Raw genomic sequence first — 20539 nt, 5'->3', positions numbered from 1 at the left:
CGTTACGGCAATGAGTTCTCTCCTCCATGGTTACGGGACTGCGCGTGTGGTGATTGCGACGCGGAGACCTTCAGCGCTCGAACCGCCACTTCCTCTATTTTGACTGGCGCGAAGAAGTCATGGCCGGAGTCAAGGCGCTGGGCTGCAGGGGATGTGTGATGATTGATTCAACATTCTCGCGCTCTGCTGATAACTTATCTCGCCCAACTACCGCCCGCGTCCACGGAATAACGGCAAGGAAATCTCAGATAGTTACAACTGGATTAGCTGAGATAGGGGCGAGATGGTGGTTACGAGATAGGGGCGAGATGGTGGTTACTGAGATAGGGGCGAGATGGTGGTTACTGAGATAGGGGCGAGATGGTGGTTGCAAGATACAAACGACGGGATCATTGCAGGACGGTATAGGCTGGCGCAACCGCAACCTGCATGCTATAGGAGGGAACTGTTGCCTGCATCACCACTGCATCTACTGTAGCTATTGCTAAAAAAAAAGCAGTTGCTCAAGAAACTGGCTATGATTTTCCAAAATCAGGACGAAACGTCATTTTTCAAAATCATATCCAGTTGCTTGAGTAACTGCTTTTTGGGGGCATATCTTTTTACCTGGATGTCTAATCTTCATCGACGTTCTGTAGCTACTCATGCCTCATGACCTCTTCATGTCTCAGCTTATAGGAAAGTAGATATGTTTCTGATGACGGCATCAATCCGAAAGTCCGACCGACGTGAACTACAAGCGCAGTTCCCCGCCCCTGACGAGGACCGGCTGTTGAGCGGAACTTTCTAGGACGGGCATGCACCAAATATATCTCATGGAGAAAGTTGCAACTTAAGACTCACGGTCTAAAGCACACCCCCCCCCCACACACACACACCAATCATTGCCCTAAATAGCATCGCCACCACCAGGCAGTCCTTATCTTGTCGCCCTGACCATGAACCAATGATTGAGCTTTTGGATGCTGATTCTGGCCCGCCAGCAACCTACAAGGAGGTCTATATGTATACGGGAACCTACAATATGTTCTGATGGTATACAGGAATATCTAAGGTACTTTTCCATGCTCGAAGATGACCAGCTGACACACATGTTCTGTACAGGGTTGTTGTCCAGACGGCTTGTGTCCTAAACCTCGCTAGCACACTTAGCATATGCAGTGTGCCCATTTTAGCTGTCTTCTTGGATGCCAAGTGCTCCTTTCCCATCTCGCATGCGGACCGGTACCGACAGGTGTGCACGTCTTAAGCAGGTATCTATCCAGGTGTGAGCAGGTAAGCAAGTTTTGCGTTTTCTATGCCGTCATGTGACCGGAAGTGCCCTGTACGAGCTGAGCCGAACAAGCAAACAAGGAAAGTGGGGATAATCCCGGGCTCGGCTGCGGGAAGGACGGGAAATCCGGCGGCTCAGGGCGAGGGGGCGGCCCGGCGGGCTGGCACACACCTGCCGGTACGGCACATACCCGGGCACAACCGGCTAATATCCGCACATAGCCGCCGGGCAACATTATCGGATCGGATGACACAACACAAAACTGTCCCCACCTCGCCAATTTACTGCTGCTGACATCTGCTGGGGCACTCGTACCCAGGATCACATCTGCTGGTGGTCACTCGTTCCCAGGCAACAGACGCGGCGCGCTAATCGAGGCGTCTTCTGGACGGAACCTACGTGTGAGGGCGTCTTACAAGCGTCTTCAGGCTCGGCATACGTGTGGGGTGTCTTGGAGACCGTGGGGCTGGGTACCGGCGTCTTGAAGACTGGGGTTTCCGTCCAGGCGTCTTGGAGACGCTGGGCCGTGTGTGCAGGTATTCCTGGCACTCCTGAGGTCCTCCTACCCCACCTCGGTGCCAAGGCGAACCCGCAGCCGGGACAGAACCACCAGTACGTACTGACGTAACCACTACAGAACCACCAGTACGTACTGACGTAACCACTACAGAACCACCAGTTCCAGTACTGACGTGCCTACTACAGAACCACCAGTATCAGTACTAACGTGCCCACTACAATCTAGTGTAAACCACAGGCTGTACTGATATCCAGGCCATTCACCACAACTCCAGTACAAACTACAAACTTCTCCGCTGATAACCCAGCCGTACCAGTACAGCATTTTCCTTTTCCGGCGCAAACGTCACCCAAACGTCACCAAACCTCTGAAGGCTGGCCGCGCCGCGGGAAAGGCGGATCCTCTTTCCGCGCCTGCTTGTTTTGAGCTGACACGCGACCTAAAATATTGTTATAATTAAACCTGATAAAATAAATTCGGCTAATCTGATGATAAACAAAGCGGTGTAGGGGAGATTTGGCCTGAGCTGGCGGGACTTAGCTGAAGTGGGGGCGGGTTTTCATCTCGCTCCGCCGACAGACCAAGTAAATACCTGCCTCCCTACCAAAACAGGACGGAGCTGCGCCGCTGGGACCGAGCGCCCATTCGTCTTGGCAGGAATCTGTGCTGGCGGCGCGGCGGAACAGCTGGGACGTCTCAGCAGCAGAGTAACAAGTTCAGCTCCTCCGCGGAGCCTTGCGGGCGCGACAGGCGCAGAGGAGGTCCCGCTCCCCGCGCAATAATCGGGGCGGGCAGACCCGTAAATTCTGCCCAAATTACACCGGGGGGACGCTTCTGCTCCATCAGACCCGCGTCTGTTGTTCTTACCCTGACACAAGGCAGGATCGGGGCTTCTTCTGTTCGAGTTAATCACACCACTTTGTCGCAATGTTATAGTATTACATAAACAATATCGTCTAAACTTTCGCCGGCTGGCTCGGCTTTCTAATTATGCCATACCAGGCTGGGTTGGCTGTCCGTACATGTGAGGGGTCAGGGGGGCAAAACTGTTAGGCGCACGACATCATTGAAAGGGGGGGGGGGGGGTTGTGTCTTAACAACACAGACATCTTAACAACCCAAAAATCCTACCGACGTAAGAATCTCACAGTACAGAATCCCTCCAACACAAAATCTTAGCAACTCAAAATCCTACTGACGCAGAAATCTTAACAGTACAACACAGAAATGTCAGCACCATGCTAACAGTGCAGGTAGCCTTTCAGCACATACATATTCAGGGCATCAACTCTGGCTTCTTTTGTTACAGACATTTCCCAATAAAGGGACAATGCGATAGGCTGACAAATATCGATTGTGAAAAGTCATCTCAACTCAAGATGGAGTGCGTAGTAGCCAGCCATAGCCGCGGTACAGATTTTAAACAACTGTTGTAACCCTCGCAATGGGCCTTCGCCTGTCCTTTGAAAATGGAGAGATCCAGAGAACCGAGACATGAGCGTGTTCTGACAAGCCCGCCCAACAGACGCAGTCGATCTGGGGAACTACTACTAGTAGGCAAGTTCTTACCACACAATCATGGTGGCAACGTAGGAGCACAGCAACTCCGCACACATAACACTAGAGAAATCCGACCGAACTAGGAATGCAACTCTTGGAAAACTAAGAACAACTCAATTTTCACTACTTAAAACTAAGCACACAAACTTTTCTTTTGTTTTACAATTGTTTCCCGAACAATGCACGGACAAGAGCTTGTTTGTTTATGTTAACCAAAACTTTCAACCAGAAAGAGACTGGAGACAAACTCATAGTACATGTACCAGCCAAATCAAACGTATCGGACTGGTTCATTCAGCAGTTTTGTACTTAATCTAGTACTTGAACGCCCAAACAAAAGGGCTCTGATCAGCCATTGTTGATATCGTTTTCCTCCCTTACAAACTTGACTCCTAAGTCAGAGTCTCTACCTTTCACTGCTACAGAAGCCGATGTGTAGCAAACAAAGTAGCGAGTCTGACTTGTCACAACATCGCCACACAAAGTCGCGCCCGGAGGCACCGGTACCGACACGTGGGGCGGGGAAGAGCGGAGTGGAGCCCCGATAAAAAAACAGCCGAAAACTCCGCTTGTATATTATGATTTGATTTTTATTATTGTGTACCTTAATAATAATGGAATGATCTTTATTTGCATGCTCTTGTCCATAGGGGCTTAATGCGGTAGTTACACCATTGCATCAAAGACTAGAGGTAAAATATCATTAACTATAGTGTTGATAGTAAACAAGGGAAGAAACAAAACAGTAAACCAGATAAAGCTATCTCTCGTTTACAAAACAATTCATCATAAACGCGATGACGTCAGCTATGACGCAGTCCCCATGTATAAGAAACGAGTCCAAATGTTGAGCCTTCGGCCGGAATATAGAAGCTGACAGAACCGATATCGCCTCTATCTAGGTGGGGTTTTCCGTCAAAATTCGTCAAAGTCGATTTAACTCCACAGCAGAACTGAGCACTAGAACACTCTGTTCAGCACGCCTAAAGCTTTATCTTCTTGTTACCAGAATTCAACTCACAGAGATCAAATCCACGCCTCAAGATAAACCATTATCACGCTACAGTCAGGATAATGCGGCAATGTGATATAGACAACTTATATCCAACCTTACATCGATTTACATAAGTTATAGGCATGCATCCGCTTTCTTATTGGTTTTATACTATCAGGAAAAAACTCGTTTGGAAATGAATACAATACATTGATTTGCTGATCTCTCCACAAATCTAACATTTTACCCCGGGGAACCCAGTACTCCTGCTGACCCAGATACCGCGTTAATTTCTCTGCGCTCATAACGGAAACTGTGCCAGGCCTGGAAATACTAATGTCCCTACATCACTGCGTCCGATTATAAAGTATACACTATTGTCGCCATATTGTGCAATGGATAAGCTTATAGGCTACTGTACTATACACTGTACTAACACGAAACAAGTCGATCGTACAGAAAGTCCGAACGGAAGCCTACAGAACTTCTGAACATTGTACGTTATGACACGCGGAATTTCTATCAAAGTCGAATATTAATTTCTTTGTTAATTCTATCACAGAAACGAATTTTACCACAGTAATGAATAAACATCTTAACTGCGCTTTAAATGAAAGACTTTAGAGATCTATGAAACGACAAACGGAGTCAGTAAGGGGCCGAGACGCGAACTTAGCGTGATCGGAATTTGGACCCTCCAGTGTTGAAGTGGCTCATGTTGAATCATATGATGAACGTTGTGCAGAGTTCACTGATCTCAAACCAACCGGCCTGATACAATATCTTTGGCTTTCAAACCTTGGTAAGGGACATTCCAAACTTCAAGTGTTGGCCCTCATGTGTGTTTTGTGTAATGTATAATAGTCGGTGCTCATGTGTGCTTTGTGTAATGTACAATATTCTGTAGGAACGCACGACTGTAGAGTGTATTGTGTAATGTACAATAGTTCTGTAGGAACGCGCGACTGTGGAGTGTATTGTGTAATGTACAATAGTTCTGTAGGAACGCGCGACTGTGGAGTGTATTGTGTAATGTACAATGGATCTGTAGGAACGCACGACTGTAGAGTCACCAGCGAAGGCAAGTATTGACACGGCAGGAGTACAGACTTCCGTCCCGCCAGGAGCACGTACCTTTCTTCAATCCATTAAAAACGACTAGCAATAATATTTCCTTTGTTTACAATTAAGGATCGTTAAATATCAAGACGTAATTGAATCTTCGCATCGAATCGTTTGCTAGAAATACACAAGCATATTTTTGCTAATGTAACACATGGCAATACGTGCTGACACGCACAACTGCTATGATTAACATGTCCAGCGGCGTTTTTCCGTCGTCTCCCGACGTGTCCTTGGTACGACGGAAGCGTGCAGGGTGCCGTGTGTGCTCCCCACATATCGCTACACATACGTGTTTATACGCGCATCCATGTGTATACATGTACAGCCGCCGTGCCTGCTCCATTATTCACCGCGAGTGGACAAAGTTTGCCGGGATTTTCGCGTTTCCTACGACTTTACCCGCCGACATTTCCGCATCACCCAGGAAATATCAGCTCTGGTGAGCTGGGAACGGAAACCTGGTGTACCCCAGGGTACGGAATAAGGAAGAAACTGTCGCTCCTCGCGGCTAAAACTCGCAGAACGTGACTAAAAGTTGATAAAAGTCCCCAGAACGGCCCAGTCTGTGTCGGCATGTTAATGTTGGGCCTTATCTGATGGTCGTGGCGATTCTGTCGGTAATGAGACAAACTTATTGATTACTGGATTTGTCAGGAGCGCTTTTAACATTATAGCTTCTCTATGTGTCAGGAGCGCTTTTAACATTATAGCTTCTCTATGTGGTCAGCGGGATAGTAGTTTAACATTATAGCTTCTCTATGTGGTCAGCAGGATAGTATTTTAACATTATAGCTTCTCTATGTGGTCAGCAGGATAGTATTTTAACATTATAGCTTCTCTATGTGGTCAGCAGGATAGTATTTAGTTATCGGACTCCGGTTGTTATCGGGAGTGCGGTTTTTATATGTTTTAGAATCTGTAGGAACTGCGCCTGAAAAGTTGTGCCTAGCTTTGCCTTATATATATATATATATACATATATATATATATATATATATATATATATATATATATATATGATACAGCCGCCATGCTAGATAGAAACGCATGGTTAATGGCACCTCACATGAGGATGAACTGAACTGAACTGAATGATACAGACAAAAAAACATTTATTAAACCGATGATATAATCGATTAGACGTTAACGCCAGAGTTCCCCTAGCCTGTTCCAACGTTAGACACTATTGAGCACGAGTACCTACGAGCGGTACGTTTTTACCCGCGATGTGGTCCGCTGTTTCGCCTACAAAGCTTCCCGGTGAGCGGTCGCTACAAATCCCCGTGAAACAGGCGGCTGTTTGATAACAGTCGGTTATTTGGCATCATCTCTCTTCGCCGTTAGCTTTTCGCTCTATTTTTCACAGAAAATACTTGCATTTGAGCCAAATTTGGTGGTTTATCAAAGTTAAAACTACTCCACGCGATCAGTTCTGAAGTTTGCACAAGGCCAGTCCTTTTCACATGAACGGCCGCCCAGCCACAACTAGTCTTAGTTTTAACGACGGAACCTTCACCAAAACCAGCCATGTGATGTCACATGTAGATAACTCTATTTGGTCAGTTTTAAAGTTAGTAACTTTTTTTTTTCCGTCAAATGATCTAGCTATCGGCTGGATAAGTTAACGTACAGTTTGCGCCTGTCCAAAAGTTTGCTGACTAGTCTACCATCTGTTATAACGTAACGAATGTGTAAAGTTGGGGTAGACAGTTTTTAAGTAACTTAAATGTGGTCAGTTTTATAGTCAAACTTAAGGTATTTCGATTTTGAGATGATCAGCTGTGGAAGCTTGAGATTTCCCTTTATCTTCCCGGGTTGCGCCCTGCTCTAGCGTTATCTGTCCGCCATACGGGTGGGTAGATACATGTGCTATGTTGAAGTGTACATATATAATATATGTTGATAGGTACATGATTATAGATTCGCTTGTTTGGATTTTAAATGTTTCGTAATCAATAAAAAAAAGCCCTAATCGTTAGGTGCGAAAGAGTAACAAAGAAACAAAGTTTTCACGACTTAAGTTTTAACCTCAATGTAGCAATCGGTTGGGTCAAATAATGGTTTGGGTCAGATTTTCTGTCCGGGGCTCCGTTATCGGGTCTAGTTTGAAGTTATCAACTGTGCAAGAGTCCCTTTGGATAAGACAAGTTTTATGCTGTTGTCTTGTTCGCCACATGTAAAAAGTGGATCAAGCAGTAGAAGATTTCCGCCATATTACGTCTGTTTTAAACTTGTTAACTATGGTGCCGTTTTGGCAAGTCCTGTATGCCAGGTTTTCTATAATTCATATCTTTCATGATGCCATTTGCATTCTGCCGACCAAGATGGCTATATGTACATATCTGTTAGCGGCAGTTGTGCGATCATATCTGTTTTAAACTCATTAACTTGACATGACTAGTTTTTACTCTGTTACTTTTTACTTAGTTCATACACTGCCGTTGTTTTGATTTAAAAATGAAATCCCTCTACACTCTGTGCCGGTCGCTCGGAATGGATAAAGGGTTCAGTTGTTTATCTGTTCGTGCATATGCAGTTATGTTTGGTACATTTAACTTTCTTTCATTGCTGTATTGGTTCATATATCTTTATGCCAGATTTTTGTGTCTTTTTGAATGCCGTTTGCATTTTTCAACATTCGGCTGTGTACAGTTTATCTATTCGCAAATCCGTTATCTGATCACGTGCGTTTCAAACTTATAAACTTTGGTTAAGCATTGTTGAAGTGTTGTGGTAAATCTACACTATTACACGTTACTGTAACACTTTTTACATGATCGGATGGCTTTAGCTTCTGAATGTTGTTTGCATTTTGCAACAATCGTCTGTGACAGATTATAGTTTATCTATTCACAGCTCCGTCATCTAAGATATCTGTAATAAATTATTTATATCCTACCAGTTTCAAACTTATAAACTTGGGTTTAGCATTGTTTAATTGTTCTGGAAAATCTGTACAATTGTGCATGCCACTTTTGTCATGACCCCGTGTCTTAAGCTTCAGAATAGGGTTTGCGTTCTGCAACAAGCATCTTTGACAGACTACAGTTTATCTATTCACAGCTACGTTATCTAATATCGTGTCCGTTTCAAACTTATATTATAAACGCGGATTCAGCATAGTTATAAGCTCTGACGAAGGTGTCTGAGAGACATTGAAACGGAAGCAATGCAAGTACTTGTTGGTATCCCATAGTTTAAGTGTTTTTTACATGGTCGCTTGTCCTTAGTTTCTGAATACGGTTTGCATTCTGCAGGAATCGCCTGTGCCAGATTAGAGTTTATCTCCGCTATCATGTCTGGCGGCACCAGCCCTCCGCCCGCCCTGCACGGCAGACAATACGGACCCAGCGGGGGGACCGATTAGCCAGCGGGGGTAAAGTCAACACGGCGGCGGGAGGTGTCACCTCGCCCCCCGCCGGGCTAACCGCCACCCCCCGCTGGCCTCACCCCGGGAACACTCAGGAATCATTAGCCGGGAAAATGCGCTCGTTTGCGGGCTGAATAGAGAGTTTATCTGGACCCGCCCCGTGGACAACACGCTCGCGTGCCGACAGTCACTGTTAGCAGGCTATAAACGTCTGTATTGCCTGAGTCCAGTTTCTACAAGAACACACAACTAGTCATATTGGAGGGTAGTCCACAGAACGCCACAAGCTGGGGACACTAGTACTGATGGGTCCCATCTCCATACGGCTTCTCACCACCCTTACCCCCGACCGGCCCAGACAGTTGAAATGAAGGGGACGTTTAATGCGTGTAACAAAAACAAATAAACAAGCTGCTCTAACGCGCGGATCAGGTAATGTGTCCGGCCCATCTGTGGCGGCTCGCAGGTAGCAGGCTCTGTAGTCTATACAGCTCATGGATAGTCGTAATAAAGCCGTATGTCAGGAAAACTCTGCGTTTCTACAATATCAAGTCTGTAGAAGAACGTGGTCCCTGTACAGTTTATAGAGAGATTTTGCTTTACATTTCTCCAGTATTAGGCAACGTAACAAACCTCGGAAAAGTTAGACAACTTTTGTTTTTAGTTAAGATTTTTCTTTCGTGGATTCTGCAGTACTAAACCTCCTAAAAACTTCTTTTTTGTTTTGTTTTAAACAGTTTATGTACGGATTTTCCCTCCCAGTTCTTACGACAGCCCAGGAAGCCTATGTTCTCCTACACTATCTCTCCTACATCAAACAGAAGATTTGAGAAGAGTTCCTACCTGAGCTTGATCTCCTTGCCAGCGTGGGCCCGCCGATGGCGCGCGGGTGGAAGCCGACGTTGTCGAAGGTGCTCCAGCTGGCCATGTCGGGGCTGACGTAGGCCGTGTACGGGCTGAGCCCGTTGGTGCGCGCCAGCGGCGTGTAGGAGTCCCGGCTGGCCGCGGCGTTCAGCGGCGGGGACGGCGGGAAGGAGAAGCGGGGCGACACCGAGGGGTGCGCCGAGGAGGTAGGCTGGGGGAAGGCGGTGGAGTCGGGCTGACACCAGACGGCGTGGCCGTTGGTCTGCTGCGGGTTGACCTGCTGCGAGGCGGCGCTGCCCTGCTGGATGTACGGCATGGACAGCATGGAGTGGACCCGCGTGGTGGGCACGTACACCGGGCTGCGGCCCTCGGCGTGCAGAGGGAACCCGCCCGGGGACTCGTGGTAGGTGGGCGGGGACCCGGCGGGATGGTGCATGGCCGCGACGGAGTGATTCTGGTACATGTCTGCTGAGTTCGTCTCGGCCAGGCTATAGTTCTGTAGCGCGGGGCTACTGTACGGGCTGTCCGTGCCGTAGCTGTGCGCGTCTGCCGCTTGGCGGCTGGGCGGCTCCGTGGTGTCCTGCGCCCGCTGGCTGGTGTGGATCGTCACGCTGATGCCGTGCGAGCTCGGCGCGACGGGCCGGTCCAAGTGCCGGAAGAACTTCTCGACGTCCTCCGTGGGCAGGAGCTGGTTTGGGTCGGCGGTGCGCAGAGAGGCGGGCCCGCCGTTGGGCATGCCACGCGGCGGCTTAATGTCGCTGGGCGGCTGGACGGGCGGGGTCGGGCCGCAGACCGAGCTGTGAGCTCCCCGGTACGCTGAGGTCCAGAGGGGATCGCGCCGTTCCATTCACTGGGCCATCCACGCCGCTGCCCCGGGGGGAGGCGGAGGGGGTGTGAAGGCTCGGGAACCTGAGAACGACAGAGAACACGCGTAAGGGCACAGCAAGGACGTTATACACAAGAGTACAACTCACACAGTTTACAACAATAACTCATAACACACAGGAAGGAGGCACCCGGGGGACGGGACAGCCCCGAGGGGAGGGGGGGAGGGGCTGCTAAGGGTCGGGAACCTGAGAACGACAGAGAACACGCGTAAGGGCACAGCAAGGACGTTATATACAAGAGTGCAACACAAACTTTTTCACAGTTTACATCAATAACTCATAACACACAGCAAGAAGGCACCCCCGGGGGACGGGACAGCCCCGATGGGAGGGGGGAGGGGCTGCTAAGGGTCGGGAACCTGCGGACGACAGAACATGTTGATGCACGGTAACGTACCAACCAAGGTTCCAACACACGCACAGCAGTCTACAAAGTTTCAAGACTGGGGCAGTGGGCGGGGGTGCCAGGTCTCCAGAACCTCTAGCTAGGGGGATATATAGAACATGGTAGGGGTTACTACTCAATACCTAAGGATGAGGGGGAACAAAACGTATAATTTGAATCAACAGGCAGTTTCTGTTCCACGCAATAATGCAACACACAGGTTAGGGGAACAGGGCACACGTCAGGTAACATTAGCTGGGCACAAGACGCGCATTGTAACAACATTGTAGCACTTAGTATGTACAGACTTATAACACACGTTATAACACTGTACCTACAACAAAAACTCACAGCACATTTGGGGCCCTGATTTGCTGTTAGACCTGTACCTGTTGAAGGGTACTGAACATTAGGTTTACTGCACTTTGTGCAACTCACTAGCAACATATGATATAGACAGGACAGGCTAGCATGGCTGGAGAGTAAGGAGCTGTTGGGGAGATGATATAGCTCATACGAGAATAAAGCACCCCTCGCGATACGACAATAGACATTCAGACAAGACGTCATTTGTTTGTAGCAAAACTATCATAAGAAACAGCAGACATAAGGGTAAATTCTAACTCTTGTATCTGCTTGTATGGCTTCTTGTCTAAGACTGGACACGATAAGGGAACAGAGGTGGACAACACGTGTATAAAACTCTCATCATGGTGCAGATAACGAAACTGTGACCTACAGACAGAATGCAAAACGCTTAAGGCTTATACAAACAAGTGTAGCAGAATAGTTATACATTTATGTTGCATTCTTATACATTGTGCCACAATGTATAAGTATGCTACATGTGTAAGTGTGTTACATGTATAAGTTATTCTATAACACATTTAAACAACACGCATTCAGGCTTCCACAAACATGTAATACACATACCACACTTATACATGAAATACAACACACTTGTACAGCAAGTATCAAGATTTCAGACATGTATACGACACATATTAGGACACCGGGGACGTTCTAAACACATCAGTGTAGAGTCAAGTGTAATAAGGGTATAAAGAAAGCACGCGTTTTACATGTAGTCGTCATGTTGTTCAGAAGTTTGTACTTATTATAGTTCGCATGAACTACGTCCTAGAAAAAATTCTTGCACAAAGGGCAACATCTAATAGCTTACAGGGGTGATTGTGGCACGCCAAATATAAGATCTAATCAACAATATAGTACCCAAAACATTAAACTTTTGGGTTATCAGCACTTGGCACATTTCTTAACGCAGAGGACAAGCAAGTTAAGTGGATGGTTTCGTGGGTTACAGAAAAACGTTAAGACTTTAGTTCTTACGCCATCAAACACATCGCCCTTCAATATACTGTGCCTAAAACTTTACTTCTCACAGCGTCAAACGCATCATCCTTATGGCCTTATATCTTGCTGCACCCAAAATCTTACTTCTGACACGGCCCTGAGTCTAATGTATCACCATTACAAGTGCTCTACATGGGAGATTGGGACCTTCTGGTGAAGACATGGCGAACCTAAGTCAGTCTGAAGACGCTGTGCCCGTTGTTATAACCCGAGAAGGCGTCTTCCCGCGAGGAGACGTCAGCCTTACTGACCACGCCTGTCGCCAGTCGGACTGATGTTATCGGGAGGCGGACAGCCGGGAGTTTACCGGGAGGTGCCCCAGACGGGGTCGGGGGAAGGCGCGTGTCCGCCTGAGGAAACCTGCGGGCCGGCACGGCAGCGGGGCTACCGCCGCGTAGGCCTGACATGATGTTACCTGAAAACATATTTGTCCACCTTATCCTGCCCTCGTGTGTAAATCACCCGCGCTGCGCGGCTAACAATGGCAACAATGGGCAGAACATGTTCCTACAATATAACAATACTGATTACCAGAGTACACCCGACTCGTGCGCGCGGAGGGCAGGGGGGCGCTACAACTTTTCTTCAAGAAACCTTCCCAAGAAAACCACGTAATTCTGGAGAACATTAAGACATGTTACAGAAAACGGCAGGAATAAGAAGTCTATAAACAAGTCGGCGGGATCTCAGCGTGAGACAATAGCACCCTGAGAGCCTGGGTGCCCGAGTAAAGGCATGTGCTCACAGTTACATATTGTTTGTCTTTCTCCAGTTAAACGTAACTCATAAAGGTAGGGCTTCAGGAGTCGGCAGGAATTTCGGTGACGACTCGCAGGTTTGAAAAGTGCGCTTCCCGCTCGGCTGTCCGCGTGGTTCGACCAAAACACTAGTTTTGATAATAGTGTGGATACGAGATAAGAAAGTTGTGTCGGCAAAGTGTACGGTTCAATAATAACAACATGCCTGTAGATAGAGACACGCGTTCCTCCTGCTGCTTCCGCCTCGCTCCGGGCCGACACAGGTCCGACAGGCGGGCCGATCGTCGCTCGTCTCCGCCGGAAAACTGGGCAAACTCCGGTAAAACTCCGTGAACAAAGTTGTCTGGTACGCGTTCCTTGTGGCCTCCTCTCGGCAGCACAGCGACCCGGACTACCCCAACCAGCGACTTATTACGCGGGGCTCAGGCGCCACGTAATTTATTAATATCCATCGACATATTTGTCGAGCGGCCGCGTCACGTGACCGGGGGGCATTGTGCAGGCCGTAAGCGTGGCGCCAGTACGGAGCTAATGCGCGCTGTGATTGGTCGGCTGGCGAGCAGCCCGTGCCTCCTGTCACTCACCCGTCTGGGCCGCCCCCCCCCCCCCCTCTCACAAACACAACATTACCACATCTGTAAAATCCCAAAGGATGGTTTCTTTCATGCGAAATTTCATCCGCAATAAGACCTGTCTTTTTCCTGCCAGGATTCAACAGTTCCTGCATACCTTTGGTCAGACATCTCCAGCTCACCTGAGTACCAGCTCACCTGAGCGGGTTTTCTCAGTATCAAATGGGGAGGATTTGAAGAAGACGTTTAGAAGTTCTGAGGAGACGTTTATAAGTTGTGCGGTTGTAAAGTTTTGTTGGTGTTGATAATGCGGGATAATCCCCTTCAGCCGGATTAGCGAGCTGGTGCCAAACAGATTTATAGACTCGGGATCAACTATTTAAACAGAGTCGCTGAATTTCCCCGATTTGGAGTTTTTGCGAAGTTTTTCTGCGTGTTTGAGGACGAGTTGAGCTGATGTTTCTGAAGTAAAGTTTGGGCTGATTTAATCCATGCAAAACTGTTTTGGGTGTCCAGACATGCCGGCTCCAGACCACAAAGGGCGGCCGGGCCGGGGCCGGGAGTGACAACGCTTTAATCAGCGGTAATTTGGGTAATTGGCGACGTTATTATACACGGACAGGAGCCTCGTTTCGCGCTTTTGTTTTCGGCTCTTCGGATGGAAAAACGGGTCAGAAGGAACCCGCCCAGACCAACAGGCGAACAAAGCCCCCCTGCCGCGGGCGGTGTGGCACCACTCAGGTACAGGTAAGCACAGGTAGGGCTGCCAGGTACGGCAGGTGAGGCGCGCAGGTACGGCAGGTGAGATGTACAGGTGAGTTGTCTTTAGCGCGCGAAACTCACGGAGAGGCATCTTCATCAATCACTCCTCAGACGGCAAAGACCGCACAGGAACTACAGACGGCAGGATAAGGACTGTCACCGTACGGGAACTCACCATAGACGACAGGACCGTCACTTACTCACTAGTGCAGCGTACGGGAACTCATTACAGACGGCAGGGCCATACGGGAACTGTCACTGATGACAGCCGCGGCAATACAGAAACTATCGGCACTGACAGCAAAGGCAATACAGGAAATATTACATCTCAATAGATCTTCAGATCATACAGAAACTGTCACATCACTTCTTGAGGAGGTCGTTAGTTTGGTGGGCCAATAGAAGCCACACAGAAACTGTGGCATCAATTCGTCATACTGATTACAGGAACTATCGCATCAATTTTCCTACATTACAGAAACTATCGCACCGATTATTCTTATCGCGAACTTTCAGGGCGACCTTTCCCACCAAGCCCATCGGCGTATCTCTGGTTCTCGTGGAACCACTTGTGATCTAAAAGGGAGCAAAACAAGAGCGAAGATAACCGCGCGAAGTTCCCACAGAGGCTCATGACGTTGGAACAAACTAGTTCTCGCGCTAAACCGTCTTAGCGACACGTCTGTCCAGTATTCCCAACTTCCGCTCTCAGGCCTCGCTGCGAGCTATTTTAATGAGGATCTGCTTTTCGGCATTGCGATACCCTAGCCGTGAGGCGGCGCGGATAGAGCTCCATGCTTCAGCAGGTAGATCTCATTAAAGTTAACTTCGAGCCAAATTAGCTGCTGAGCGAGAGTCGCTCCAGCGCTGCTTAGGGTGGGAACGTGTTACTCTCCAAGCAGAAGCTAGGCTTCGGCTGTTTTTTAAACGTTTTTAAGTCGTTTTTATGGGGCTTTCTGTTTTGTATCGTTTCTTGAAGTCCGCCAGCCAACAGGTTTTGATAATACAAGATACGATACAAAATAGAAAGCCCGACACAAACGACTAAAAAAAACGTTTAAAAAAAAACAGCCGGAGCCCAACCATTGCTTGGAGAGTAGGAATATGTCAGGTTCCCGTTTTTCTGAGCAGAACGCATGTTTATCACAGACAAGTTTCTAAGTAGGCCGCGGATGGGCCGGGTTTGTTTTGTTGGCGTTAGATTTGCTCAGCGCGGAGATGTGTTTGGCTATTGTTGGGAAGGACCGTGTAAGCAAATGTGGGGCGATTTAACACAAACAGCGCGACACGGACCTTGCTACAGCACACCGGGCCGACAAAAACACGATAAAGGGGCAAGAGGACCACGATAAAGGGCCGACAGGACCACGACACCGGGTTGACAGAACCACGACCTGGGGCCGATAGAAACACGACATGATCATGTACTGCAACCCAAGTCTCTGTGTGTTTTATGATGATGGTGTCCCGAAGTTTTACCCGGCGCGGCGAGAGTTCAGGAGACCGTGTGAGTGGGTTCTGCGGGAGGAAACTTGCCGGCGGCCCAACACTAACCCGACTTCCTCCCCTAAAGTTTGTGTAACTGTAGCTAGTTCTTGTTCCTCAGCCCCATGTTGGTTTGATCGCGGCCCGGCGGGGGCCCATGTCTCACGGCTGGAGTAGGGCTCTCCCATTGACCTGTGCACCTGTAGGTCTGTGTAACTGTAACTAGTTCTTGTTCCTCAGCCCCATGTTGCTGATCGCGGCCCGGCGGGGGCCCATGTCTCACGGCTGGAGCCGGGCTCTCCCACTGACCTGTGTAATCTAGAGGCGGTGCCTTGCTGGGGGCGAGCCGGGCCGTAATTGCTGAGGTTTCGCAGGCCCGCCTGCCAGCCTGCCCCCGCTCTGACCCCCACAACAAATTTGAATTATTGCCCTGCGATTTTAAATAAGGTGGTGCGGAAGGGCACATGACTGCTTAATCATTAACACTGCCCGTTATTCATTCACACAATCAGCCAAGATGGGCCAAACTGGCGGAAATCATTCTTACACACCCAGGTTTCCCCCACCATCAAAAGTCCTGCCGAGCCGCGCAGTCTTAACGTCTCATGTACTCATGGGATCTTACCCACCCATGAAGTTCAACCGACCCACATAACCCTGTTGGTTACTCACTGATACTGCACAGGCTCAAACCGATCCACTGCTGGCCCACATGACCCATGTACTGGCCAATGTACCAACACCCCGGTCGTGTGCCACCTCATCATCATTACCCAGCATACCTACCCAGGTGCAAACCCATCTATTCCTACCGACCCACACAGGCTAACCGACCCATCCTTATATTGTCATATCGACCCACACAGTCAACCCACCCAGTCGTACATTGTCCTACCGACCCATATATCCCAACCCATCCATCTGTACACTGCCCTACCGACCCACACAGCCCAACCAAACCAGCCTAGGCCGTCCCACCGACCCAGTCTGGCAGCGTTCTGCCTAAGCCGCCCGGTTGGTGGGAGCCTGCGGCGGTTTGCCCCTGATGTTTCGTCAATTGACCCGTTTAGTTACCGTGTAATTATCGATAAGAGAGGCTTGTGCAGAAAACCGTTTCTCGGGGAAACGCGTCCGGAGCCGGGATGGCGACACTGTGGGTTTCAGTCAGGCGGAAATATCACAAGTGTTCAACACGTAACGTCACAGGAATAGCACGTAACGTCACAGAGACAGCACGTAACGTCACAGGGACAGCACGTAACGTCACAGGGACAGCTCTGGTCTCGCTGTCGGTGCTGTAACGCTGTAGTTACTGTTGTAAGGCTGTTGTTACACCGATAATTTTACACTGCGGGTTTCAGTCAGGCGGAAATATCCCAAGTGTTCAACACGTAACGTCACAGGGACAGCACATAACGTCACTAGAACAGCACGTAACGCCACAGGGACAGCACATAACGTCACTAGAACAGCACGTAACGTCACAGGAATAGCACGTAACGTCACGGGGACAGCTCTGGTCTCGCTGTCGGTGCTGTAACGCTGTAGTTACTGTTGTAAGGCTGTTGTTACACCGATAATTTTACACTGCGGGTTTCAGTCAGGCGGAAATATCCCAAGTGTTCCATACGTAACGTCACGGGGACAGCACATAACGACACAAGAACAGCTCTGGTCGCGCTGTTGGTGCTGTAACGCTGTAGCCGCTGTTGTTGTAAGGTGGTTGTTGTTGTTATACCGCTAATTTTACACAGGTTAGTTTCTGCTTGTACCGCCCCATCACACGCCCACCGAAATGGTGCCACCACCAGCCACTTATGTGTTTGCAGTTTTTATTAAAAGGCGTGCAAGTATGCTTTTATAATATTACTGATCAAAACTATGAATCTAGTTGTTTCTCCGTCAGGTTTAGGCCTTGAAGACGAAGTCGCCCAAGACGTTTGTGCCCGGATCATAAGAAGTTGCGTCTTTTCCCGAAGAGTGCCAGAAGACGCGAAGTTGCGTCTGTGCCCGGGTTGTGCCAGAAGACGCGAAGTTACGTCTGTTCCCGGGTTTTGCCAGAAGACGCGAAGTTGCGTCTGTGCCCGGGTTGTGCCAGAAAACGCGAAGTTGCGTCTGTGCCCGGGTTGTGCCAGAAAACGCGAAGTTGCGTCTGTGCCCGGGTTGTGCCAGAAAACGCGAAGTTGCGTCTGTACCCGAGTTGTGCCAGAAGACGCGGCGCCTCCCCAGTGGAGTCTCCGCCTGGCCTTGCCGCTCCGGCAGCAGCTATTAAAAACGCACGAATCTCAACTATGTTGGCGATAAGAACCCGATAAACAACTGCCCTCCTGTCAAGCCGCGCACAGATACACGCAAATAAACCTGCAATATACGAGTAGACAACACGGGGACTGGTACAACACGGGGACTGGTACAACACGGGGACTGGGAAAACACAGGCACTGGTACAACACAGGCACTGGTACAACACAGGCACTGGTACAACACAGGCACTGGTACAACACAGGCACTGGTACAACACAGGCACTGGTACAACACAGGCACTGGTACAACACAGGCACTGGTACAACACAGGCACTGGTACAACACGGGGACTGGTACAACACAGGCACTGGTACAACACAGGCACTGGTACAACACGGGGACTGGGAAAACACATGCGCTGGTACAACACATGTACTGGTACAACACTGACACTGGTACAACACAGGCACTGGTACAACACAGGCACTGGTACAACACAGGCACTGGTACAACACAGGCACTGGTACAACACAGGCACTGGTACAACACGGGCACTGGGAAAACACAGGCACTGGGAAAACACAGGCACTGGTACAACACAGGCACTGGTACAACACAGGCACTGGGAAAACACAGGCACTGGGAAAACACAGGCACTGGTACAACACGGGGACTGGGAAAACACAGGCACTGGGAAAACACATGCACTGGGAAAACACAGGCACTGGTACAACACAGGCACTGGTACAACACATGCACTGGTACAACACGGGGACTGGTACAACACAGGCACTGGTACAACACAGGCACTGGTTCAACACAGGCACTGGTACAACACAGGCACTGGGAAAACACAGGGTAAAATTAAATCGCGTTTGGGCTGCGGGGAAGTTTGTTTCGCAATGTGGGCCCGGGGATCTCGTTTCTAGTCGGAACTTGGAAGTTTCTCCAGACTAAACTTTGAGAAGTTTTTTTCCCGATTTAAGTTTGTCGTGTTGTTTAGATGTTTTGCGGTTTGGACAGTAAAGGTCAAAATGGCGATAAAACACGGTTATCAAGGTCAGGCGTATCATCATGGCCAAGGTCAATGACACGGCGTTCAGGTGACAAGGAGAGACTTCTGCGATACTCACAAAGTCGTGACGTCACGGGCCCTTCTCTGCGCTGTTTGACGAACTTAACTTTCTACACCGTACGCTTTGTAGAGCGGGAGATGTTACGCTTTCCGCGGACTGACTGTCCAGGCCAATAGATCTTCTTATTTTTGGTGGAATTTCACTACCCAGAATCCCTCATCAAGTCCTGCTGGAACAGCGAGCAAAGTCAGCATCCACATCAGCTGACTTCAGCATTCTGAATACCTTGCAAAACTAGTTGTGTGAAACTACAAAGCCTTGGATAACCCTCACAAACCAAACATCACAGTCAGCTGAATACAGAGTGGAAGAAGCCGTTGATGAGGAGCGGTTCCATGGGGTGTGAACTCCTACTCAACCGAAAGATGTCTACTCTACTCTAGAGGAAGAAGAACGTCAAATAGCACGACATATCAGCTGGCGGCAGCGGTTTCTGCAGTCTTCTCGGTAGTTTGCAGAAAAAAGGGATGAAGAAAGGAATGAGCGAGGAGGTCTTCTCAGTACGACTGATGACTTATCTATTTACTCAAACCATGACTAGATGGTGGTAAACTTGACTATGTTCCATCTGTATATTTCATGACCTCTGACCTCCACAATATCTAATATATGATAATATTATGTACATGTATGATATGATATGATAATAATGTTTTTGTTTATGTTAATTGAATGAGGATAATGATGAATTGATTGATTGACGTTATGAGTAATTTAATGTATTGCATAATATGATAAGTTAAGAATGTTAATGATTGATTTATGCTAGTTGTCTGATCAACATTATCTGTATAATTTGTTGTTATGTATTTTATTCATTGTGTGTAAAGGACTCCAGGAAGAATAGTTCAATGTAACTAATGGAGATTCCTAATAAACAAACAAACAAACAAGATGGAGCAGTACCCCCCTAACAGCACCCCCCTCTCCCAACAGAACCCCCTGACAGCCTGTACCCCCCTCCCCAGCCTGTACCCCCCTCCCCAGCCCTGCGCCGTTACACCGCCAGCTGGAGTGTAACATCACCATAATAACCGCTCTGAGTCAAACCATGACTAGATGGAGCGTGACCTTCAAGTGGCTCCTCCGGCTCAATCAAGGCCCCCTAACCCCTCGCTACACATGTTTTGTGCGTTTGTGCTGATGCCTCCTTAACGATGTGATTGTAACGCTGACAGGCCGAGTAAACCACCCGGCTACGGGACGGCTGTGGCGAGGCGCGCGGCCGCT

General features: G+C 48.7%; 1 protein-coding gene across 4 annotated transcripts in view; it reads right to left on the bottom strand.

Annotated features, from left to right (window-relative positions):
* LOC118404487 (transcription factor GATA-4-like) overlaps positions 1–20539 on the bottom strand; it is a 51893-nt gene that overhangs the window by 17144 nt on the left and 14210 nt on the right. Inside the window, exons 1-2 of one of the 4 annotated variants that reach the window (XM_035803574.1) lie at positions 13316–13549; positions 9686–10615 (exon numbers count right to left, since the gene is read on the bottom strand). In XM_035803574.1, coding sequence (XP_035659467.1) covers positions 9686–10553 — 868 coding nt within the window. In that variant the 5' untranslated portion in view covers positions 10554–10615; positions 13316–13549. Of the gene's footprint in view, positions 1–9685; positions 10616–13315; positions 13550–20539 lie in introns of those variants that run through there. The other 3 variants (XM_035803572.1, XM_035803575.1, XM_035803573.1) reach the window with 3 other exon arrangements.

This window comes from Branchiostoma floridae, chromosome 17 (assembly GCF_000003815.2).
Source record: "Branchiostoma floridae strain S238N-H82 chromosome 17, Bfl_VNyyK, whole genome shotgun sequence".
NCBI classification, from domain to species: Eukaryota; Metazoa; Chordata; class Leptocardii; order Amphioxiformes; family Branchiostomatidae; genus Branchiostoma; species Branchiostoma floridae.
Note: the sequence above shows the minus strand (reverse complement) of the source record. Positions and strands in the feature narration are given on the sequence as shown.